Source organism: Ursus arctos, unplaced genomic scaffold, assembly GCF_023065955.2.
Source record: "Ursus arctos isolate Adak ecotype North America unplaced genomic scaffold, UrsArc2.0 scaffold_24, whole genome shotgun sequence".
In the NCBI taxonomy this organism is placed as follows: Eukaryota; Metazoa; Chordata; class Mammalia; order Carnivora; family Ursidae; genus Ursus; species Ursus arctos.
The window spans coordinates 22,691,303-22,712,989 of record NW_026622919.1 but is presented as its reverse complement, the minus strand read 5'-3'; the positions used below and the strand labels follow the sequence as shown (position 1 = coordinate 22,712,989).

Genomic DNA, 21,687 nt, shown 5'->3' with positions numbered 1-21,687 from the left:
CAGCCCTGAGTCCTCCCGGGAGCAGGGGGGCAGAGCTGAGCGGCCGCCCGGAGCTTGGCGGGAGGAGGGGCCGGGGAGGGGGAGGTGGGGAGATCCGGCTGGAGGGGAGGCTCCGACGTCTCCTTCCTTCCTGGTTCCTGCAGCAGCTGCTGCCACTGCTCAGCTCCGTGAGGAGGGAGCGGGCCACTCGGAGACGGTGACTCAGAGGCAGAGCGGAGCGCGGGCCAAGGAGCACTGGCGTCCATGGACCCTGGGGTAAGGGGGCCGTGCTGGCATCTGCTGACATCGCCTGGGCAGGCTTCCTCCCACCTGAAGCTGGCGGGTCTGCCCCTCCGGAGACGGGGGTGGGAATGGAAGTGGCGATGGGGTACCAACCTGGCTCACCTCGACCCCGCACCCTCTACGGACAGAGTCTCCCCCTCCACCTGCCAGCAGTGAGGGGCCAGGGTCCTCCGGGGCCAGGAAAAGGGCACAGGGGTACCCAAACACCGGAAGAGTTTGGGAACTTTCAATGGCCAGATGCAGGAGTTTTACCACCACCACCCCCCACCCCGGGTCAGCCTCTTGTACTACGGGCCCCTCCGTCCCGACCTCCCGGCCACCATTAGCCCACCGCGTCCCTGTCCCTTCCTGGCCTCCGCTCCTCAGGTGCTTGCTGGCTCCATTGGAAGATCTGAGCCGTTTGCCCAGCCTCGGGCCAGCCTCGCCCCTCCAGTGCCCTCCCTGTCTCACACACACACAGCCTCATGCATTATTGATCTCCCCGTGGAGCCAGGATGGCCAGGGCTGGTGCCAAGGGCGCCTGTGGGCACTGCTGCGGGACCTGTGTGGACCTTGGCATGTTCTTGGCCACCCCTTCTCCTGCACACAGTGCCTCCATGGGCCTTGTCCCCTGCTCCCTCCGGGTGGGCGGTACTTCTCAGGAGCCGCAAGGACTGGGTGGATAGAAGGGAGGCTTTGGTGGGGGACTGAGGGTCTCAGGCAGGCATCCTAGGGTGAGGCATGGGGAACAATGGGGAGGGGGCTGTCTCAGGCCTCAGTTTCCCCCATGCAGAAGATAGAAGATCTGGAGACCGACTGGTGGGGAGTCGGGATGAAGGGATTAGGAGCACTCTGCCGAGGGATCGAGGGATCGTGCAGGAGGGGTCTCCGGCGCAGGAGGGCAGCAGAGGGGAGGGATGTCCAGGGGTCCTGAAGAGAGAGAAACCGGATTGAGATCTTGCTTCCAGTCTCTGAATTCCTCCGTCCTTTTTTAGAGCCTCTTTTTTCACTCCCATGCCTCATCTCCGATCACCCGCAGGGAATCCTCCAGAGAAAGCACTGAGTGTTTCCTAGAGCCTGAGAATGTGGGCCCAAGGTGGGGCTGGGCAGACTTTTGTGGTTTTCTCCTGGCACCGGCCTGCGGGCTGCTGCGAGTTCAGCTCGTTCACCTCCGAGTGGTGGCCGCAGCCGGAGGGTGTGGGCAGGGAAACCGGCCCAGGGTGCAGAAGGGACACTTGGCAAGGCCTGGCAGGTGAGCAGATGTGGGTGAGCTCTTATCTCAGACGAGGCAGGAGGGGTTGGAGGTGCTCATGGGGTCTCTCTCTTGCTTCAAGGGTCCCCTCAGGACAAGGTGACATCCTTCTCCTTCCACCGCGCTCTACCTTCTCGGCAGGGAGTGGCTGCTCCCTTCTCCATGGACTTCCAAGAGAGGGTCCCTAACTCCTTGGCCGAGAGCATTCTGTCTGCAAAGCCGAGCAGTGCCCAGCAGGTCTGAGAGTGGGGAAGCAGGCAGTGGGTGGAGAGAGCTTGGCCCAGAAGTGGGGGGCAGAACTGGTCACCTTCCCCACTGCTTTCCTACCTCTCTGTCCTGGGCTGCAGGCTTCTGAGCTGTGGGAGGTGGTGGAGGAGCCTCGGAGCAGGCTGGGAGCAGAGGGCATCATGCCGGAGAGGCAGGAAGGCCACCTGCTCAAGAAGAGGAAGTGGCCTTTGAAGGGTTGGCACAAGGTAGGGTGGGCAGGGCAAAGGGAGGGGCCAGATGCAGGGGCGGAGGGGGGCGTGGAAGAGGGCGTGGGCAGTATAGGGGCTGTGTGTGTGGAGGGGAAGAAAAGTCCATGTGTGTGGTTGCTCTCTCCCCATACCCTTTCCTCTCGGCCTCCTGGGTTCTCGTTCCTTCTCGGCCATGTCACAGAGATACTTCGTGCTCGAGGACGGGATCCTTCATTATGCAACCACTCGGCAAGACGTGAGTCAGGGCCTCTGCTGGGGGTCGTGGGATGAGTGTGGCCCCAGAATGCTCTGAGCAGGCAGGGATATCTGGAAGCCACCAGAGCAGGGTCTGATCCCAGCTACACCATTTCTGGATGTGGGGTCTTGGGCACGTTCCTTTCCTGGGCCTCAACTCCCTCATCTCTAAGATGGAGAGAACACGATCCCCCCGTCGTACTCCCCCCATCTTGGTGAGGGCCCTCAGGACAGAGCCCGGCACAAAAATTAGTGTCCAGGAAACGGGAGCTTTCTCTTCCGCGCCCTCGTCCTGTTCCCGTGCTGGGAACGGGAACCGAAGGCCTACGCGCTCAGGCTCTGGCTCCAAGAGGGTGTTTGCCTTCTCGGCCTTGTGGGTTCCTGAGAGCTTCCTTGCTCTGTGACTCCCTTGAGTTCAGAATGTGGCTTGACGTAGTGGGGTGTTCTGTGCACAGGAGGACGACTGACAAGTCCCTGCCGACACTGTGCCTTGGGGGTGAGGGTGAACCCACTGCCTGGCCCTTGAGCCTAGAGTCACCTCTAGGTGACTAGGTGACTCTAGAAAGACGGTGGCTCTGTGGTCCCTGGGGGCCTAAAAAGTCCCATTTCCCCCCTGCCAACCCTGCATTCCAGATCACCAAGGGGAAGCTTCACGGCTCCATTGACGTCCGACTGTCTGTCATGTCCATCAACAAAAAGGCCCAGCGCATTGACCTTGACACCGAAGATAACATCTACCACCTCAAGGTGACACTCCTGGGAGCCGAGTGGTGGCTTGGGCCCCAGCCTAGCGGAGACACTGGGCACACCTGAGAGGGTCGGGGGCTGAGGGTCTGTCCCTGAGGTCGACAGCAAGGGCGTTCCCATCGTATACAATGGCCGATGGCAGACCGCCTTCTCGGTTGTTCTGCACACAGGCACAGAGCTAAGGGCTCAGACTGCTGGGGAAGCTGTGCTTTGCTTTCCCTGCAAGGAGCCTTTGCACAAGCTGGGGAGCACTGTGAAGCAGCCCTTCCTTTCATGCTTCCCTCTCCGTCTCCATCGCCTCTGCAGATCAAATCCCAGGACCTGTTCCAGAGCTGGGTGGCCCAGCTTCGTGCCCACCGCCTGGCCCAGCGCCTAGACATGCCCCGAGGCTCGCTGCCCGGCACCACTCACCGGAAGGTAAGAAGGGCTCTGTGCAGGGGCAGGTGACAGGGGGATCCAGGGGTGGTGGCTTCAGAGAACCATGAGACCCAGGGAGGTGGGCACTGTCCCGCCTCACCCTCGACTCACCCCACAGGTTCCTGGTGCCCAGCTTCCAGCAGCTGGCAGCGCCTCGGCTCTACCTGGGGTTGGACCTCGGGAGAAGGTGTCTTCCTGGCTGAGGGACAGTGATGGGCTAGACCGCTGCTCTCATGGTGAGGGGCCCGTGGCACTGCGCCTCGTGGGCAGGGCCCATGCTGTTGGGTCTAGGTGGCATCCACAGTCACAAGGGGGAGGACTGTCATCTCCATCCCGGCCTCTGGGAACCTGGGCTGCTGGAGGAGACAGCCTCGGCCTCCAGCCCACCGGGTCTACTCGGGCCTGCCCTGGGGAGCGCCAGTCTTAGAGAGGAGGGCAGGGCTTGTGCCCCAGGCCCGGACTCAGGAACAAGAAGATACAGAATGCCAGTGCGGCGAGGGGTCCTGGGGAGTAGTGCCAGGAAAGGGGAGCACTCCAGAGCCGGGGTCCTGGAGTAGGCGCCTCTGATGCTGGCCTGGGAGAGAGAAGGCCAGCAAGCGGGGACGGAAGGAGGCAGTCTGCACGGGGGCAGCAGGGTTCAGGTGTGTTGTGGTGACAGTGGGGGTTGGGGTGCCAGCCCTCTCAGGAAACCAGGGTGAGGCCAGACCAGGGCTGAGACGGGGAACTGCTTTGGGCTCCTGAGCCAAGGAGGGGGATCCCGGGTCCCGGTTTCTGTGGCTGCCCGGTGAAGTGTTGGAGGAGGACGGGAAGCTGAGGGACAGACTTTGGGGTCCCCGGTCAGTGTTAGGAGAGGGACTTCTCATTCATTCTTCCCACAGAGCTATCTGAGTGTCAGGGGAAGCTCCAGGAGCTACACAGACTCCTCCAGAGCCTGGAATCGCTGCACCGAATCCCTTCGGCCCCTGTTATCCCCACGCACCAGGTGAGGGCCGGGGGGGAGGCAGGGGCCTGCCTGGGGTCTCTCCCACTAGATGCCTGCGTGCCCACCGCGTCCCTGGGACAGCTCCCCAGGCTCCCTCATACACTGCTCTTCCCTGGAGAGCCACGCATCTGCCTAGCTGACTCACCTCGCATGTCCAGACTGTCTCAGGGTCGTGTCTCTGCCCCTTGGGGCTGACCCCTGCTGCTGTGCCCACGCATCCACTAGGGCGTCCGTCTTCTTCCTCTGCGATGTCAGATGTCTCTGTGCCCCCCTCTGGGGCCATCTGCCTCTCTCCTGGCTTTCGTGGTTGCTGCCCTTCTCCCCACCCTGAGTGACACTCCCCCCCCACCCCTCTGCCGTCCACGTGCCAGGCCTCAGTGACAACCGAGAGACCCAGAAAGGGGAAGCGGACCAGCCGCATGTGGTGCACACAGAGCTTTGCCAAGGACGACACCATTGGACGGGTGAGGTGGGGCATGGACCCCAAGCCGCCGGGTGGGAAGCCGTGAAGGAGGCTGTCACCTTTGACCCCTGCCCTTCACCTGCAGGTGGGTCGTCTCCACGGCTCTGTTCCCAACCTGTCTCGCTACCTAGAGTCCCGGGACCCTTCAGGTCCCCGCGGGCTGCCGCCTCCAGACTATGCCCACCTGCAGCGTACTTTCTGGGCCCTGGCCCAGAAGGGTGAGTGCGTGCGGGAGGGGCGGCAGGGGCAGGCAGGGGCAGGGAGAAGAGGAGCCTGATGCCTGCCCCTGCCCCTACAGTGCACAACTCCCTCAGCAGCGTCCTGGCTGCCCTCACTGCCGAGTGGGACCGACTGAGGGACCTGCACCAGGGTTCAGAGCTGTCACGGACGGGGGTGAGGCTCAGGGACCGGGGAGCCACGGGAGGAGAGGGCTCAAGGCCGAGGCCCACAGGCCTGGGGCGGAGAGCAGAGCCGGGTCTGGGGAGAGAGTGGGTGGCAGAGGCAGTCTGTGCAGAGAGCAGCGTGGTGAGGTGGGGAGGGCTTTGTCCTCCTGGCCCCTGGCCCCTCACCCTCTCCCTGCAGGTCTCCGAGGCCTCCGCTGGCCCGAGGCGCCTCCACTCACTCTCCGTGTCTTCGGACACCACTGCGGACTCCTTCAGCTCCCTCAACCCGGAGGAGGTAGGAGCCAGGCTAGGCTGTGAGGACCGTTTCTCCTGCACCTTCTTCCTCGGCAGAAGTCAAGGCACTCTTGGTCTTCAGACCCGAAACGGCCCAGAAGTCCTCGCTCCAGCCCCCTTTTTAAAAATTACTTATTTATCTACTTTATTTTATTTTTAATTTTTTAAAGATTTTATTTACTTATTTGACAGAGAGGCAGTGAGAGAGGGAACACAAGCAGGGGGAGTGGGAGAGGGAGAAACAGGCTTCCCACCGAGCAGGGAGCCCAATGCGGGGCTCGATTCCAGGACCCCGGGATCATGCCCTGAGCCGAAGGCAGACGCTTAACGACTGAGCCACCCAGGCGAGCCTAGCTCCAGCCCCTTTCATGCAGCAGCCTCATCGTGGTCATTCCTGCCTGGCCAGTGTGTGCACAGTGCTTTTACCTTTAATTCAGGGTCCTGTGAGGCCATGATCCTTACCCTCAAGTTCATGGTGGAGGAAACAGAGAGTCAAAGAATCTGACCGATGGGGGCCAGGCTCCCACAATTGTGGATTGAGGGTTGGCTAAGCTGGGACTTAGGTGTTCTGAGCACAGACTCTGGGACCGGGCTCCGTGGGTTTCAGTTTGGCTCCATTGCACGCCCGCTTTGTGGCCCTGAGCCTCAGTGTCCCAACCTGCGAAGTGGGAGGTCATGATCGCACCTGCCGCATAGGGTGAGCGTCAGGATGGGATGTGTTAATACACTCGGAAGCCTTGGAGGCCGGCTCAGAGCCAGCGCCCGGCAGAGTGCGTGGCCGTGGGGAACCTGTCTCCTTGCTCCCGGTTCCTCTGGCACCCCTTCGTATCCCCCCATGCTCTCTCCCCTCCCCGGGGAGCACGGCCTGACGCCCCTCCTTCCCACAGCAGGAAGCTCTGTACATGAAGGGGCGGGAGCTGACGCCGCAGCTGTCCCAGAGCAGCGTCCTGTCCCTTGCGGATTCCCACACAGAGTTCTTTGATGCCTGTGAGGTTCTCCTCTCTGCCAGCTCTTCTGAGAATGAGGTGAGGTTGGGGAGGGGGAGCCCCGGGAATATTGGGATGGGGTCCAGAGGGACTGGAACCTGTAGATTCCCAAATCCTTTCTAACACCTCGGCTGCTATCTCTGGCCATGTGTCCAGACCTGCTGGGTTTGTGTCCCCGCTCAGAAGTCTCTGCTGGGGACCCTTCCTCAGCTCAGTGTGCTTTGTTCCCGTTGGTTCTCCTGAGACGGCTGCCTCAGCCCCACCCTGCCATCTTCCTGCGAGCCTGTCAGCGCCAGCACTGCCCTGCCCCCTGCCCTGGATCTCAGCAGTGCCCTGCTGCCCTGTCCTAGTGTACCACCAAGTCCCTGAGCTTTCTCCCCTCAGCGAGAGGGCCAGGCGTCCCCCTCCCAAAGTGGCAGGGCACAGGGTCTTACCAGGCCCTGGGCACTGCCCAGCTGCCCGGGAGGCCCAGTCTGCCCAGCCTGTCATCTGTCCCGGCCCAGGGCTCAGAGGAGGAGGAGTCATGCACTAGTGAAATCACCACCAGCCTGTCCGAGGAGGTGCTGGACCTCAGGGGAGCTGAGCGCTATCAGAAAGGTGCCCGCTGGGTGTGCAGCCATGGAGGGGCTGGGGAGGGGTAGAAGTGGTGTTTGTCCACAGCCCAGGCCCCTGGGAGGCTGTCTCTTGGGGTGACTGGTGGGCTGACGGCTTTGGATGCTGATCCAGAAGTGACCCCAGGAGACGAGGAAGGTGAAGCTGTGAGCTGCAGAATGTTCCAGGAGTGGCTCTGGGGCTGGGTCAGGTTCAGGGCCCCAGGGTAACCTCCAGTGCAGTCTCTTGAGAAGGTTCGCCTGGGGCCTGAGGCAGAGGCAGAAGCTCCCACCTTGGCGCTCTTCAGCGGTGTAGCTTTGGACATGTCATTTTACTTCTCGGAGCCTGTTTCTTCATCTGTAAAATGGGCTGAATAATCTATATCCTGACATCAGTTTCTGTGTTTATGGAGGGGAGCTGAAGATAAGGGTGGGGGCTCAGGAAGGGCTTCTGGGGTGCAGGGTTTCCGGCCGTGGGGACCACCCTCTCGGAGTGGTTCTCGGCCCTACTGCCCCCCGAAGTCCCCCAGGAGCTCGTCTGCAATTGGCTCCCCAGGGGCCCCGCCCTGCACCGAGTCCAGAGGGGAGGCTTGGGAGTGAGTCTGTCTAGGAGCCCCTCTGGGGGGGGGGGGGCGCCGCCTCGGGGCTGGCCTGGGCACCTGCTGGGTCAGGATGCCGTGCCCGGAGGGAGAGCGACTTGGCTGGGTGGGCCCCAGGGGCCTGTGTTCCAGGGAGAGCTGCAGGGCCCCCGCGTCGCCGCTGCCTGCCAGCAGCCAGCGGGCCAGGAGCCGACGTGAGCCTGTGGAACATACTGCGGAACAACATCGGCAAGGACCTGTCCAAGGTGTCCATGCCCGTGCAGCTCAACGAGCCGCTCAACACCCTGCAGCGGCTGTGCGAGGAGCTCGAGTACAGCAGCCTCCTGGACCAGGCCAGCCGCACGGCCGACCCCTGCGAGCGCATGGTACCCCGCCAACTCCCGGCCGGGCTCCTCCCCGCTGCCGGGGTTCCACCTCGGCACCCCCAGTCCTTGCCGGCAGTGGGGTGGCACCCCCCCTTCGCTGCCCTCCCCCCTCAATGGCATCTCTCCCCCTCCCCCCCGCAGGTGTACATCGCAGCCTTTGCCGTGTCTGCCTACTCGTCCACGTACCACCGAGCAGGCTGTAAGCCCTTCAACCCTGTCCTGGGGGAGACCTATGAGTGTGAGCGGCCTGACCGGGGCTTCCGCTTCATCAGCGAGCAGGTGTGTGCCCCGGAAGAAGGGGGTGGGCCACACGGGCGGTCGAGGGGCCGGGGCCCGGGGGAGAGCGCAGGGCAGATGGCTTGGTGCCAGGCGCTGTGCCGCGTGGTGGTGGCAGCGCAGAGGGCCCTCTGCTCCGGGGAGCCCCGGGCCGAGTGTGGGGGGCCGGCTTGAAGCAAGGAGTTACGGTGCCGTGTTCTAGAGCCTGGAAGCTCCCAGGCTGCTGTTCAGCTCCTCGCGGAAGGCGGACTCTAGGGGCTGATCGGGAGCTGAGTGTTGAGGGAGGAACGAGGAGTACTACGGTGGGGGCGGGGTGGAGAATGGAATGCTCCAGACAGTGTAGAGGAACAGATGGAGCATGCTTAGGAAGAGCAAGAGACGCAGCTGAAGATGAGACGGGGCCAAACCCTGAGGAGCCCTGTAGGAGAAGAGGTGGCTTTCAAACCTCGGAGGCCGTGGGGAGTCATCGGAGGGTCTCCGGCAGTAGTGACGGGCTCCCTAAAGAGCACGCAGGTGGCTGTGTGCGGGTGGGTCAGAGAAGGTCACTGTGCAAGGGCTGCTGAGGACCAGCGCTTGGCCGGCGGCAGGCGGATCGCGTGGCTGTTGGATTCGGGAGCTGTGTCTGCGTTGTTCTTGACAAGACTCGGTGGGCCGCAGAATGTTGTTACGCAAGGGATAGGGGAGGTGGTCGATGTAGGGAGACGTGGGAAGTGGCCTCGAGTATCTGCTTTGGGGGATTCTGCGGGTGTGTGGCAGTGCCAGTGAGCAAGATGGAAAGGACGAGAGGCAGGTGACTGAATTAGCAAGACTCCTTATCCGTGTGGGCTTGAGTTCCAGGGGGAGATGTCCAGTAGGCCCTGGGCCATGTGGGCGTGGAGCTCCTCCGGGAGCCAAGGGTGGGGCTGACAGACCCGGGAGTCCCCAGCTTAGAGGACAGGTGACGCCATGGGCTGCCCCAGGGGGAGGGTCTGGAGAGGAGGCTGGGCAGGGAAGGCAGAGGAGCTCTGAGGTGAGGGGGTGGGCAGGTGGTCCCCAGGACTTCAAGGAGGTGTCCCTGGTTTCCTGAGTGAGGGAGCTTTCAGAGAAAGGCTGGGGGCTGATCCTGGATTACAGTGGGTGTGTAGCAAAAAGAAGTAACATAGAGAAAAATGCTACTTAAAATAAAATTAAATTAAATGGGGCACCTGGCTGGCTCAGTCAGTAGAGCATGTGACTCTTGATCTCAGGGTTTGCGTTCAAGTCCCACGTTGGGTGTAGAGTGTATTTTAAAAAATAAAATTAGGCCTGCCTGGGTGGCTCAGTCAGTTAAGCAACTGACTCTTGGTTTCAGCTCAGGTCATGATCTTGGGGTCATGGGATTCTCTCTCTTCCTCTGCCCCGCCTTGTGTGTGAGCTCTAAATAAATAAGTAAATAAATAAAAGATTAAATTAAAATAGAGAAACATATTGATTCCAGAAAGTTTTACCAGGAGGGAAAGAAGAGGGAGAGAGGGTTTCAGCCAGAGGTGGGGATAGAGTTGAAGCAGTTTTGTTTTGTTTTGTTTTGTTTAGATTTTAAGTATTTTTGTGTTTTTTAAAAGATTTTATTTATTCATTTGAGAAAAAGAGAGACAGAAGAGAAGCAGGGGGAGGCTCAGGAGGCAGAGGGAGAAGCAGACTCCCCACTGGGGAGCCCGATGCGGGGCTCGGTCCCAGGACCCTGGGATCATGACCTGAGCCGAAGGCAGACCCTTAATGACTGAGCCACGCAGGTGCCCCTGCTCTTTTTTTTTTTTTTTTTTTTAAGATTTTATTTATTTATTTTAGAAACAGAGAGAGAGGGGCAGGGGTGAGGAGCAGAAGGACAAGCAGACTCTGCACTGAGCTCAGAGCCAGACGCGGGGCTCCATCTCAGTACCCTGAGATCATGATCTGAGCCCAAACTAAGAGTCCGATGCTTAATGGGCTGAGCCACCCAGGTGCTCCAACATTTACTCTTGTTTAAGATGGAAGAAACAGGAGATGTTTCTGTTCAGAGAGAAGGAGAAATGGAGAGGGAAAGACTGCAGGGCAGAGGGGGGATGGGGAGAAAGGAGCCTGCAGGAAGGGGTGCGAGGCAGCGGGGTGGGGAAGAGCTGGGCCTGGCAGTGGGTTTCGGGGGACTGGGGTCAGGGTGGGAGCCGTAAGTTGGTGGAAGGAGTTGCCATCTCTGCCGTCCCTCTGATGGGGGCGTTAATGTGGTGTGAAGGGGATGGGTCGGGTGTCTGTCCACGGAGGAGGAGTGGGCCTGTGTGTGGACACAGCTAGAATGAGGAGTTGCCAGTGTGTGCTGTGTGTCTAAAGAGCAGGGAGCCAGGCGTGGCACAGAGGAGGCTGATCGATGCTAGGCGTTGCGGCGAGTGGTGGCAGCGGGTTGTCGGGGGGTGCAGGGAGAGAGGGCGGAGGTGACGGAGTAATCTCAGCCGGGGTGGGAGGGGGTGGTGGGGAAGGAGGTGAAGCCAGAGCTGCCGCCACAAAGCAGAGCAGAGACGTCTTGGGAGGAGCCGTGGGCCCCAGGGAATGGGGAGAGAGGCCAGGCTGCGGGCTGTGGGATACCCGAGTTCAAGTTCCAGAGATGGAGCCGTTCCAAGAGGGACAAGGCCAGGTTTTTCCAGGGCTGTGGTGTGGAGGCTGTGACAGTGATGAGGGAGGGGACGGTGAGGGGAGAGAGGGTACTCGGGAGGGCACAGGAGAGGCCCCAGCTGTCACTGCTAGAGGACTTCGTAGGCTGGAACAGGGGTTCTGGGCCTCTCGGGGGGAGTGAACAAGAAGAGGGAAAGTGAAGCCTCATGGGGAAAGAGAGGACGATAGAATTTGGGTGGTGGCCAAGGACGACAGAGACAAGAGACCTGAAACGAACTGGTCCTCTGGGTTGCAGGGGAGCTGGGAATGGGGGGCAGGGACTTCGGGAAGCCGTGGGGTCGGGAGCAGACCCCGGGGTCCTCAGAGGCAGAGTCCAGAGACCTTCTTTGCTCACCAAGGTCTCCCACCACCCCCCTATCTCGGCGTGCCACGCAGAGTCCGAGAACTTCATCTTCTGGCAAGGTGAGGCGTGGGGGGCATGGTGAGGTGGACGTGGGGGCGAAGGGCACGTGGCGGGGGGTAGGTGCTGGAACACTCTCTGGTCTCACGTCTCCCTCTCCCTCTCCCAACCCACCTCCAGACATGAAGTGGAAGAACAAGTTCTGGGGCAAATCCTTGGAGATTGTGCCTGTGGGGACGGTTAACGTCAGCCTGCCCAGGTGGGTGGTCAGCCTGCCCAGGTGGGTGTTCATAGCGTTCGGCAGCCAGGCCCCGCCCACAGGCTTTCCTCCAGGCCACTGCTGCTGAGGTGGCAGGGACGGGACAGAAAGGTCTGGCCTGAAGCTGCTTGACGTGGGGCAGTGCCTGTACACGTGACACCTGTATTTACAGGGTTGTGCATAAAGAAGGGTGAAAAATCTTAGAATAGTAGAGCGGGAAGGGCTCATCAAGGTCGTGTGATGCAGTGGCTTTCACACTTTCTTGACCGTGACTCACAGTAAGAAATGCATTTGAAACTTCAAGCCGATGCACAGACACACCCAGACACACACACACACACCCACAGAAACCTAAACTGACCTCAGGACCGAGCACAAACCACATTTGAAACACCCTCATTAGCTCGTGTCATTTTAGAAGTGGGGACGGCAGCCAGAGGAGAAGGCGGCCTAGCCCGCGTGGTCCAGGCGTCAGCTAGAGGCCGGCGCGCAGGCGGAAGGCTCCTGGACTCGAGAGTCAGAAGTCCTGGCTGGGAGTCTTGATTCTGCCACTTAATAATTCATGCAAGCAGCGAAGAGACGTGCTGCCCCAGAGCCTCGAGTCTGTTCTCCTATTAGAGTAGTGAGTGCAGGTGGGGAGTGAGCCGGGCAACAGACGTGAGCAGAGCTACGCTGGTCCCTGGCACCGAAGGGCAGGGACCCTGCCTGTGTGTTCATTCCCGAGACGTAGGCCCTCAGGAGCGTGATCGAATGAGTGGAGACGTGTTGGCCTCAGATTTTCGGCGAAGGCCGCTCTGCTGGATACATATGTCATCCTCCACGGCAGGGGCAGAACTGGGCCCCCGTGCTCCTTCCACAGACCCCCACGACCCACTCCCCGGCTCAGGGTGGCAGTTGCGCCCCAGGGCCGGCCCGCTGCTGCCCTCCCCCGCTCTGTCCCTCTCAGGTTCGGGGACCACTTTGAGTGGAACAAGGTGACGTCATGCATTCACAACATCCTGAGTGGCCAGCGCTGGATCGAGCACTACGGGGAGGTGCTCATTCGGAACACGCAGGACAGCTCCTGCCACTGCAAGATCACCTTCTGCAAGGTGGGCGCCCCCAGCCTGCCTGTCCGCCCCCAGCGGCTCACCCCAGGGGGGGGGTGCGCCCCTAAGTGCCCTGCCCCCACCCCCACCCCAGGCCAAGTACTGGAGCTCCAACATCCACGAGGTGCAGGGTGCCGTGTTCAGCCGGAGTGGCCGCGTCCTCCACCGGCTCTCCGGGAAGTGGCACGAGGGGCTCTACCGGGGGACCCTGCCCAGCGGTCAGTGCATCTGGAAACCCAGTAAGTGGGGGGGTCGGGGAGGGCTGGGCAGGGGTGAGGGCGGCTCCGGCACAGTCCACCTGCCCCAGCCCCCTGCCTTCCCCCCAGACTCAATGCCCCCAGACCATGAGCGAAACTTCGGCTTCACTCAGTTTGCCTTGGAGCTGAACGAGCTGACAGCAGAGCTGAAACGGTCACTGCCTTCCACGGACACGCGGCTCCGGCCAGACCAGAGGTCAGTGTCAGGCAGGCCCCACCCTAGAACCGCTGGGCTCCTCCGTCCCCGCCGCGGGTTTCCGCGCAGAGCTGGGCCTGTCCTGCCTTCATGGAGTTGCCTCAGGGAGATGGGTCCTGGGCGGGGACAGAGCTGGGCAGGGGATAGAGGCCTTGGGTCTGGGGGGCAGTTCCACTGACTGTTGTCTCGAAGCTCAGGTACCTGGAGGAGGGGAACATACAGGCCGCTGAGGCCCAGAAGAGAAGAATCGAGCAGCTTCAGCGGGACAGGCGTAGAGTGATGGAGGAGAACAACATCATCCACCAGGCTCGCTTCTTCCGGTACTTCTGCCCTCTGCCGGGGTCTCTGCCTTCCAGGCTCTCCTCCCCTTCCCCTAGCGCCTTCTTGCTCCGAGCGAGCGGCAGGCTGTGGGAGGCCAGGAAACCCTGGCCTTCATTCCCGCTGTTCACCCTCTCCCTCCCCCAGGCGGCAGACGGACAGCAGTGGGAAGGAGTGGTGGGTGACCAACAACACGTATTGGAGGCTGCGGGCTGAGCCAGGCTACGGGAACCTGGACGGGGCCGTGCTCTGGTAGCCCCGGCCCCCTCGGGGGCAGGAGGCTCGGATTCCTCCCTCCTGCCTCTGCCCGCCACGGACATACGGGTGAGGCCAGGCTCCCCCGCTCACTGCCCTAGAGCTCTGGCTCCGTCCCCTCTGCTGGCCAGAGGGCCTGCCTCTCAGCCCATTGCCCACCCCCCGTTTGGGGTGGGAAGCAGGATCTTTGCTTCCCCAGTCTTGTTGCCCTGGACAACCAGCATGTAAGTCCCTTCTTGCTCTGTCATTTCCCCTTCTGTCCCCCTTGGGGTACTTGGGGGAGACTCCAGGCTCTCCAGGACCTGTTCCCCGTTTAGTGCCTTCCTAGGACACAGGGGACCCCTTGATGCTCCCCAGGCTTCCTATGCCCACGGCTCTGGCCCCAGCTGTTCAGTTGGAGTGAGCGAAGGAGAAGAGATGGCCTTTTCTTCCACCCCCCGTCCCTCCCACGCCCGTCTCCAGCATCTTCTGCCCCACGCCCTGGCCCGTCGGGGCTCCCTTTGCTTAGTCCTTGGCGAGCTCTCCCATCTTCCTGGATCCCCTTCTCCCAAACTGCTAAATGCCTGCGGCTTCAGCTCCTTCGGCCTTGTCCTCAAGCGGTTTCCTTCCGTCGCAGCTCAGCAGGTCCCCCCCGAGTGGAGGAGGCCTGTCCCGGAGGCAGGGAGCCGACAGAGCAGGCAGGGCGCCTGGCCTCAGACCCCGAGGGAGTGAGTGAGCACGCGTGAGAGTGGGTTTGTGTAGGCGTGTGTGCATGTGTGCGTGTACCTGTGTACTGCTTGCGGGCGAGCAGGGTCCCCCATGTAGCCCGGACGGCCCGAGCTGGCTGTCCGCCCCTGTTGCTGCTCATTTCCGCCCCGCCCGCCTGCGAGGAAGGTGAATCGCAGCGACGTTCCAAGCGCCAATAAAGACTGTCCGACATTTTGGCCTGAGACCATTCATTTAAAAACACATAATCTCAGGGCACCTGGGTGGCTCAGTAGGTTAAGTGTCTGCCTCTTGATTTTGGCTCAGGTCGTGAACTCGGGGTCATGAGATCAAGCCCCACATCGAGCTCCGCACTGGGCGCAGAGCCTACTCGAGATTCTCCCTCGCCTTCTCCCTCTCCTCCCCCCCCCCATAAAAATAAATAAATAAAAATAAAAACACATGCGTAAGTTCAGTGAAGGCCCGCAGTTACCCACTCACCTGGGCTAAACAGCCCATGTCCTCTCTCTCCCTTAATCCTCGTGTCCTGTCCATTCTGTCTCAGATGCCTCAGCTCCGGCCCCTTCTCGGGATTGCCCCTGGCTTAGGCTGGGCCTTTTGCAACCTTTGCCTGGATTATCACCTTGAAGCTCCCCGGGGCACTTCTGTTCTAATGCCGACTTTTAGGGTGATATTTTATTTTATTTTTAAAAGACTTTTATTTATTTATTTGACAGCGAGAGCACGAGCGGAGAGGAGGGGCAGAGGGAGAGCAAGAAGTAGGCTCCCCGCTGAACAGGGAGCCCGGATGCAGGGCTAGATCCCAGGACCCTGAGATCATGACCTGAGCTGAAGGCAGGGGCTTAACTGACTGAGCCACCGAGGTGCCCCTAGGGTGATATTTTAAAAGAGGAGATAGGCTGCCTCGGGCCTGCTTCAAATACATCCATTGCTTCCGAGCACCTAGAGGAAAAACCTGCCCTCTTCAGCCGGAAAGCTGTGTGGTCCCCGTCCCCCTCTGGCACAGAGTGCTGACCCCCACACCCAGCATCCGAGGTCAGGTCTCCTCCCACCCCTAGGCTGATGAGTGTCCAAGGAGAGGTGGGAGTGGGGGGCGGGGTTGGAAGGGACCAGCGAACAAGTTCTGCTCCCCCATCCAACCAAGGCTGAGTCCAGTCCCAGCTCTGTGACCAAAGCTGTGCGGTCTCAGTCAAGAGCCTTCCCTTTCGGTTTGGAGACTTCGTTCCTTCATTCGGCTTCTCTTACGTCAGAGGAGAATGTATGGAAAGTGGCCCAGGCTCCGGACTTCATTAGCTGTCCCTTAGCCCCTCACCTTGTCCCGCTGCAATGACAGGCCCCCAAGCCCTACTCTGGTTTGATGCATGTGCCCAGAGCAAGTCACACTTTCTGTGGGTGGGGGGTATGTGCAGGAACAGAGGGGACCCCTGAACTATGGCAACCCTTCCAATCCTCCTTTTCTTCTCCCCTCCCCCTCCACATTTCTACAGTTTATTTCCAGAGGGCGTGAAAGTTAAAACAAATACACTCCCCTGATACCATGTACCAGAGAGAACCTCAACCCATTCCCAAAAAAAAGCCAAAACTGGCACACATTCAGGTTTTTTAAATACAAGGTCCAGGGGCGCCTAGGTGGCTCAGTCGTTAAGCGTCTGCCTTCAGCTCAGGGTGTGATCCCAGGGTCCTGGGATCGAGCCCCACATCGGGCTCCCTGCTCCGCTGGGAGCCTGCTTCTTCCTCTCCCACTCCCCCTGCTTGTGTTCCCTCTCTCACTGGCTGTCTCTCTCTGTCAAATAAATAAATAAATAAAATATTTAAATACAAGGTCCACTGCCCTCCTCCCCAACCCTTTCCACTCTGAGCAACAGCACACCTGACTGGCATATGTTCCACTCGCACATATTTTAAGAACAAGAGTTTCAAACAGACCGAATTCCAAAGTTATTTTTCAACTTCTTTGCCCACAGGAGCCAGGCCCTCTGTGGCCCGACCAGCATCCCACCCCCCCCAGCCCTGGGTGCCAAGTCACTTGCAGGAAGATGGTCAGCTTGGTTTTGCTCCTCTGGGGACGTTCCTTGCCGAGGACTGTTGTCTTCTTAGAAACCCCCTCCCTCCGGCCAAGGTTGGGTGTGTCCTCACTCCCGGGGTGCTCAGGCCAGGCTGAGGGGAGTCTGGAGCTCTGGCCCTGGGCTGTGCTCTGTGGACAGTATGTGCAGGGCCCAAAGCAGCTGTGGGTACAGAGAACAGTGGCCGCCTTTCAGCTGCTGGGAAGATGGGGGTGGGGTGCTCCAGTCTGGTCTGAGGAAGGAATAGTGGGCCCCATTCTCAAGCCTCTCTCAGTCTAGCCTGGCGACACCCAGGAGCACTGCTCACCACTGGGCTTGGGGCAACCCCCCACAGACCGGGACCCCCAGTCTGGGTTGGAGGATATGGCGGACCTGGGGCAAAGAGGAGGAATATGGGCCTAGTGGCCCCATGTCATAGCTCAGGAAAGGTGCGAGGCAGAAGGTACCCAGTTTGTAAAGCCAGGGACCTACCTCCCTGGATGAGTAAAAGTCTCAGCTCGAGAAGCAGGGAAACACTGGGGCCCAACAATGGTGGCAGAGGGAGAAAGAGGTGACAGTCCTCACCTCACCCACTTTGGGCCCTCCGACCCCAACCCCTCCATCCAGAGAGAGGTGAAAATGGTCTTTTTAAATTTAGCTATTGAATAGCTGATGGGGATGCCTGGGTCGCCAGGGGCAAAAAGGCTAAGCATACTTATAACCTACAAATTCCCCGAATCTTCTGAATAAAGGGTGGTTTAGGGGGTGCGTGCGTATGTGTTTATAATAAAACCAGAGAAGGGAACGGCTGCTGAGCCAGCCTCGGTGTCAAAGATAAACACGGCCGGACATTAAAAGGGTGAAAACAGAGTTTGTTCAGAAACCACTGACAGTGGGGGGAGAGCTGAGCTCCGTTCGATCTGTGCAGAGGTGACTGGGCGTTCCAAGGGAGGACGGGGGGGTGAGCGGGGGCTCCAGTAGTCAGAGAAGTGAAAAATGACAAAGGATCGGCCAGGGTAAATGCAATTAGGCCAGGGGTGCCTGCTAGCTGGCAACGATCAAAGTCCGGATTCTATCCTCCCACAGAGACTCGGAGACAGGCCCTATCCTTCCTGATGACCACATTTCAAAGGAATGGCTTTCAGGTCCTTGAGAAAGACACTCCTGAGTCATAGGAGATACATGTATACCTCAAAGGGACAGAGGAAGGAGTCATAATTTTAAGCCCTTTTAGGCAGATGCTCTAAGAAAGGTAAATCAGGGGCCTATCAGCAGGTGTTTGCCAGAACAAATACTAAATTCCGTATTGAGCTCTCTCTGACAGGCACTTAAAGAGGGGCTGTGGTCATCCTAGGGACATTCTAGGGACACGTGCTAGAGTTTGGTGCAGGGGGTGGAATGGATTTGTTATATGCTGGGTTCTGCAGTTCTCACGGGCACTTCACCGTCCCCTCCTGGAGATCGGGGTGAGGGCCTGATCCCCCTGAAGCTGAGTGGGTGTTCATGGCGGAAGTAGGCCAACAGGCCAGCACCTGCCTCCCTGCATCGCCTGATGGCACGTGTCTGAGATGGATGGTGCCCGGGCTCCCCCCACTCTGCAGCAGAAGAAAGGCAAGCCGTGGGAGCACAGGTGGGTGCCCACAGCACCTGACCGACGCCATGGTACAAAATCCTCAGTTTGCAGAAAGGATTCCCTCCATATATACACTAGGGTGCTGGAAGCATCTTTAGCAAGGGAAGTCCAAACCGTCGTCACTTTGCCCCATGAGGCCAGGACCCTGAGGATGCTGGGTCCTCCTGGTTCCTAATATGAGGGGCCACTCAAAATGATGGGTGGGTTGGGTTCTGGGAAAGGTGTGGGTGGAAGAAGAAATCGGAAGTTCGGGCAGGAGCAGGAAAGAGAGGGAACGGGGATGAGAGTTGTCTTCTGAGCCTGCATCCAGGACCAAGGTGGTGAAATTCTTTAAGCATCCTCGAGAGGGCGCCTGGGTCTCTTGAAAGGACCAGTTCAGGCACATCCCGAGCCCACCTGGCTGCACCCACTGTTCACTCAGAGTTAGGCCCCCAAGAATCTGGCAGTGGCGGGGGCACTGGGCAGCAGCGATAAGTGACAGTGCAGACCCTGTCCTGCCCACATTCCTGCCAGATGGCCAGTGCACTCAACCACTGGCCACCTACACTTGTCAGAGAATGCCGGGTCAGGAAACTCCTTCTCTGGGAGACCCAGGTGTCCCTGACCACTCCTAGCAACTGCTCAGGTTGGGGGAGAGTGGTCAGGCCCCCTTTGCCTCCTCCCTGCCAGGTAACTGCCTGTCGAGGACAGCTGGTCCAGCCCCCCCCCCCCCCCCGAGCCATCATAAGAGAACTTTCCCCTGCGTTTCCACTAACACCCCTCCTGCCTCTGCAGCCCCTAGAGCTATCACACCCTGGAGCGGGAACCATGACAGTGCCTCGTGGGGCTAGGATCCGAGGGCCTGAGGGAATGTGCTACCGACTCCTCACAGATAACAGTCTGGGTACCAGGGATCCTGGAATTCCTAACCAACTTCTAGATCTTTCCCAGGTACACCCCGTCAAGGATTGACTGTGCCCACCCCTGTGTTTCCCCCTCCCAGAGCATGACAGACGTGGGGGTCAGCCATTGGCCTAGGGCCAGTGTCCCTACACTGGCGAGGAGCTCAGGGGAGTGTGAGAATCCTAACTAAATTCCAACCAGACTTTTCCGGGCATAATGAAGTTATATTTTGTGAAGGCTGAAAGACAAGGTATTTTAAGCTGTTAGCTCAGTTTGTCATCTTTCAGTATTTAGCATATGATACACGGGCCCATGTTTTACTCCTGTCCTGGGCCCTCCAAATGTGAAGGGCAGGCCTGAGAAGATTCCTTGCGTTGTGCTCCTGTAGGGTATGGCGGGGAGGGTCCCCTTGTGGCCTCCTGGGAGGGATGAGATTAGGGATGAGACTGGGGACGAGAAGGAAGCTGGGCCAGGGCCAGTTTGGCTGGTGTGGGAAGCCATCTCACTGAGGACCCCTGAAGAGAGCTAGCGAAGCTGGGAGGCGGGGAAGGCAGGTCCCGTGGGCCGTCTCTCCCCTCTCTGTCGTTTAGCACTGCATTTGGGCACAGGGTAACCTCTCCTCCTAGCTGGGCCACCTGGGCCACCACACTGCCCTTCTGACACCTGCCAGGTGGGGTGGGCAGGGAAGAGCACTGGGCTAAGAGCGGGGGGATCTGAGTTCAGGCCCGGCTCTGCAGTTTCTCCCCTTCCCATTTCCCCTTCGCAGAGCGGGCATAATCATAATCGTCCGGCTCCTTCTTGGGTTTCTCTCCTTTATCAAAGGAGAGGTGCGACTCAGCATTGTCCCAGCAGTGGAGCACCAGGCAACGGTGGCTAGTGTCACCCCTGGCTCCGCCACCCCCTTGCAGCGGCAGGTCCTCCCCGAGAGAGGAGAGCAGAGTTCAGAGTGTGGGAGTGTAGAGGCCAGTTGCTGCCCCAAGTTTCCCAATTCTTCTGCCAAGAAAAGGATACAAAGCATCTCCCCAAAATGGTGAGGGGATTCACACATCGGGGGCAGCACCCCTCATTTCCGTGGTGCCCTCGCCATCAGTCTCTGAGACAGAACACAACATCCATCTGTCGGTGAGCGGACTGATCCCCTCCCGAGTTAGGGAGCCCTGGGCGCGGGAGCTCCTGCCCCACCCATCACACGCCCCGGGGAAACCCGCCTAAAACCGGCCAGACACTCCTCAAGGCCAGGAAGGCCGCGCGGGCAAAGGTGAGGGTCGAGGGGGCAGCGATGGGCAGGTGCCCACGGGCATCACCTTCAGCGCGCGCGCTGGCACCGACCCCGGGTGGCCGGGGCCCGCGGGTGGCCGCCTCGCGGGATCCCGGGGGCCAGAGCCGCGCCGCCCAACCCGGCGATAGGCTGCAGCCGGCCGGGTGGCCGCGGGGCGGAGCCCGAGGACCGGAGCCGCCCGGGCTCCGGGGCCGCAGCTGCGGCCGCGCAGAGGCCGCGGGTGCGCCGCGTCCTCGGTCGCCTCTGCCCACAGCGGCGCGGGCGCCCCGGTTGCCCCGTTTGGCCCGGAGCCGGAGCCGGGCTGCAGGGCTGCGGGGCTGAGGCGCTGAGGACGCGCTGGGTGGCGGGGCGGCCGTCCTCGGACCCCGTGGCCCGCGGCGGGGAGCCCGGCTGGACGCGGGACGGAGGGCGCGGGGAGCCCCGGCTCCGGGGCGGGACCCAGGGGGCCGGAGTCTCCGCGCACACGAAGGCGGGGCCCCTCCCCAGCACCCGCACACGGGGACCGCGCCCCCCAGCCCGCACCCCCTGCAGGGAGAGCAGGCCTACGGCACCGCAGTCCTGGACGGCCTCGCCCAAACACTACACCCTCTATCCCTCTCCGCCTTCTCCATCTCAATGCGTTTGGGGTGTGTCAGGGGACGATTATCTGAAAAAGAATGTCCTGGCTGAGGGGAGGATGGAAGAGGGGAAGAATGGGGCCGAAGAGCCACAAGGGGCGAGAACAAGAGGCGTGGAGGCAGGGATGTCTGAAGGCAGAATAATTTAGGGCCCGTGTCTGGAGAGGAGGTGGCGACCAAGTTCCCTGTCTAGGTTGTCAGTTTCTCCTTGTATTTTTTCTTTTCTTTTCTCTTTTTCTTTCTTTTTAAAGATTTTATTTATTTATATGACAGAGAGCACAGCCAAGGAGAGGGGTAGAGGGAGAGGGAGAAGCAGACTCCCCACTGAGTAGGGAGCCCTATGTGGGGCCCCATCCCAGGACCCAAGGATCATGACCCGAGCCAAAGGTAGACGCAGAATCGCCTGAGCCCCCCAGGCGCCCCATCTTTTTTCTTCTTTTAAAAGATTTTAAGTAATCTCTGTAGCCAACAGGGGCTCGAACTCACAACCCCAACAACAAGAGTGGTAGGCTCCAGGGACTGAGCCAGCCAGGTGCCCCCAGGGACTTTCAATCATTAACATTGTCTTCTATAAATGTTACATGATCACACCATACATGGTTTTGCATCGCAGTCCTCAAAAACATGATTTTTAAAGTATGTGGAATATTCCATTGGCGAATAAGAGGCTTAGATTTATAACCCTTAAAATATATCATAATAACATAGTAATGAAAGTCCTTGAATCTTGGTCCTCCTCTGACTTTTTTTAGGCTAAATTACTAAAAATGGAATTAGCAGACCTAATGCGGTGTTCAAGCCCGGCTGCACATTCCATCGCTCTGCGGAGT

At 60.0% G+C, this 21,687-nt stretch overlaps 1 protein-coding gene across 5 annotated transcripts; it reads left to right on the top strand.

Moving 5' to 3' along the window:
- The first annotated feature begins 83 nt into the window (after positions 1–83).
- OSBPL7 (oxysterol binding protein like 7) lies at positions 84–14,617 on the top strand. 5 transcript variants are annotated; one of them, XM_026513026.4, is made up of 23 exons: positions 84–255; positions 1,596–1,750; positions 1,861–1,986; positions 2,171–2,224; positions 2,857–2,970; positions 3,277–3,387; positions 3,506–3,623; positions 4,266–4,369; positions 4,741–4,833; positions 4,918–5,050; positions 5,131–5,225; positions 5,415–5,510; positions 6,397–6,534; positions 6,999–7,092; positions 7,802–8,049; positions 8,191–8,328; positions 11,325–11,388; positions 11,507–11,585; positions 12,532–12,676; positions 12,768–12,912; positions 13,000–13,126; positions 13,324–13,446; positions 13,592–14,617. In XM_026513026.4, exons 2-23 carry the CDS (start codon positions 1,676–1,678, stop codon positions 13,698–13,700), a joined length of 2,529 nt encoding a protein of 842 aa, XP_026368811.1. In that variant the 5' UTR covers positions 84–255; positions 1,596–1,675; the 3' UTR covers positions 13,701–14,617. The 5 variants fall into 5 exon arrangements, 4 of the variants coding, with proteins under 4 accessions (XP_026368811.1, XP_044245212.1, XP_044245211.1 ...); XM_048224402.2 differs by having other exon boundaries at positions 97–255; positions 6,400–6,534; XR_008961258.1 differs by having other exon boundaries at positions 94–255; positions 5,131–5,510; positions 13,044–13,126; positions 13,592–13,682.
- The last annotated feature ends 7,070 nt before the right edge of the window (positions 14,618–21,687 follow it).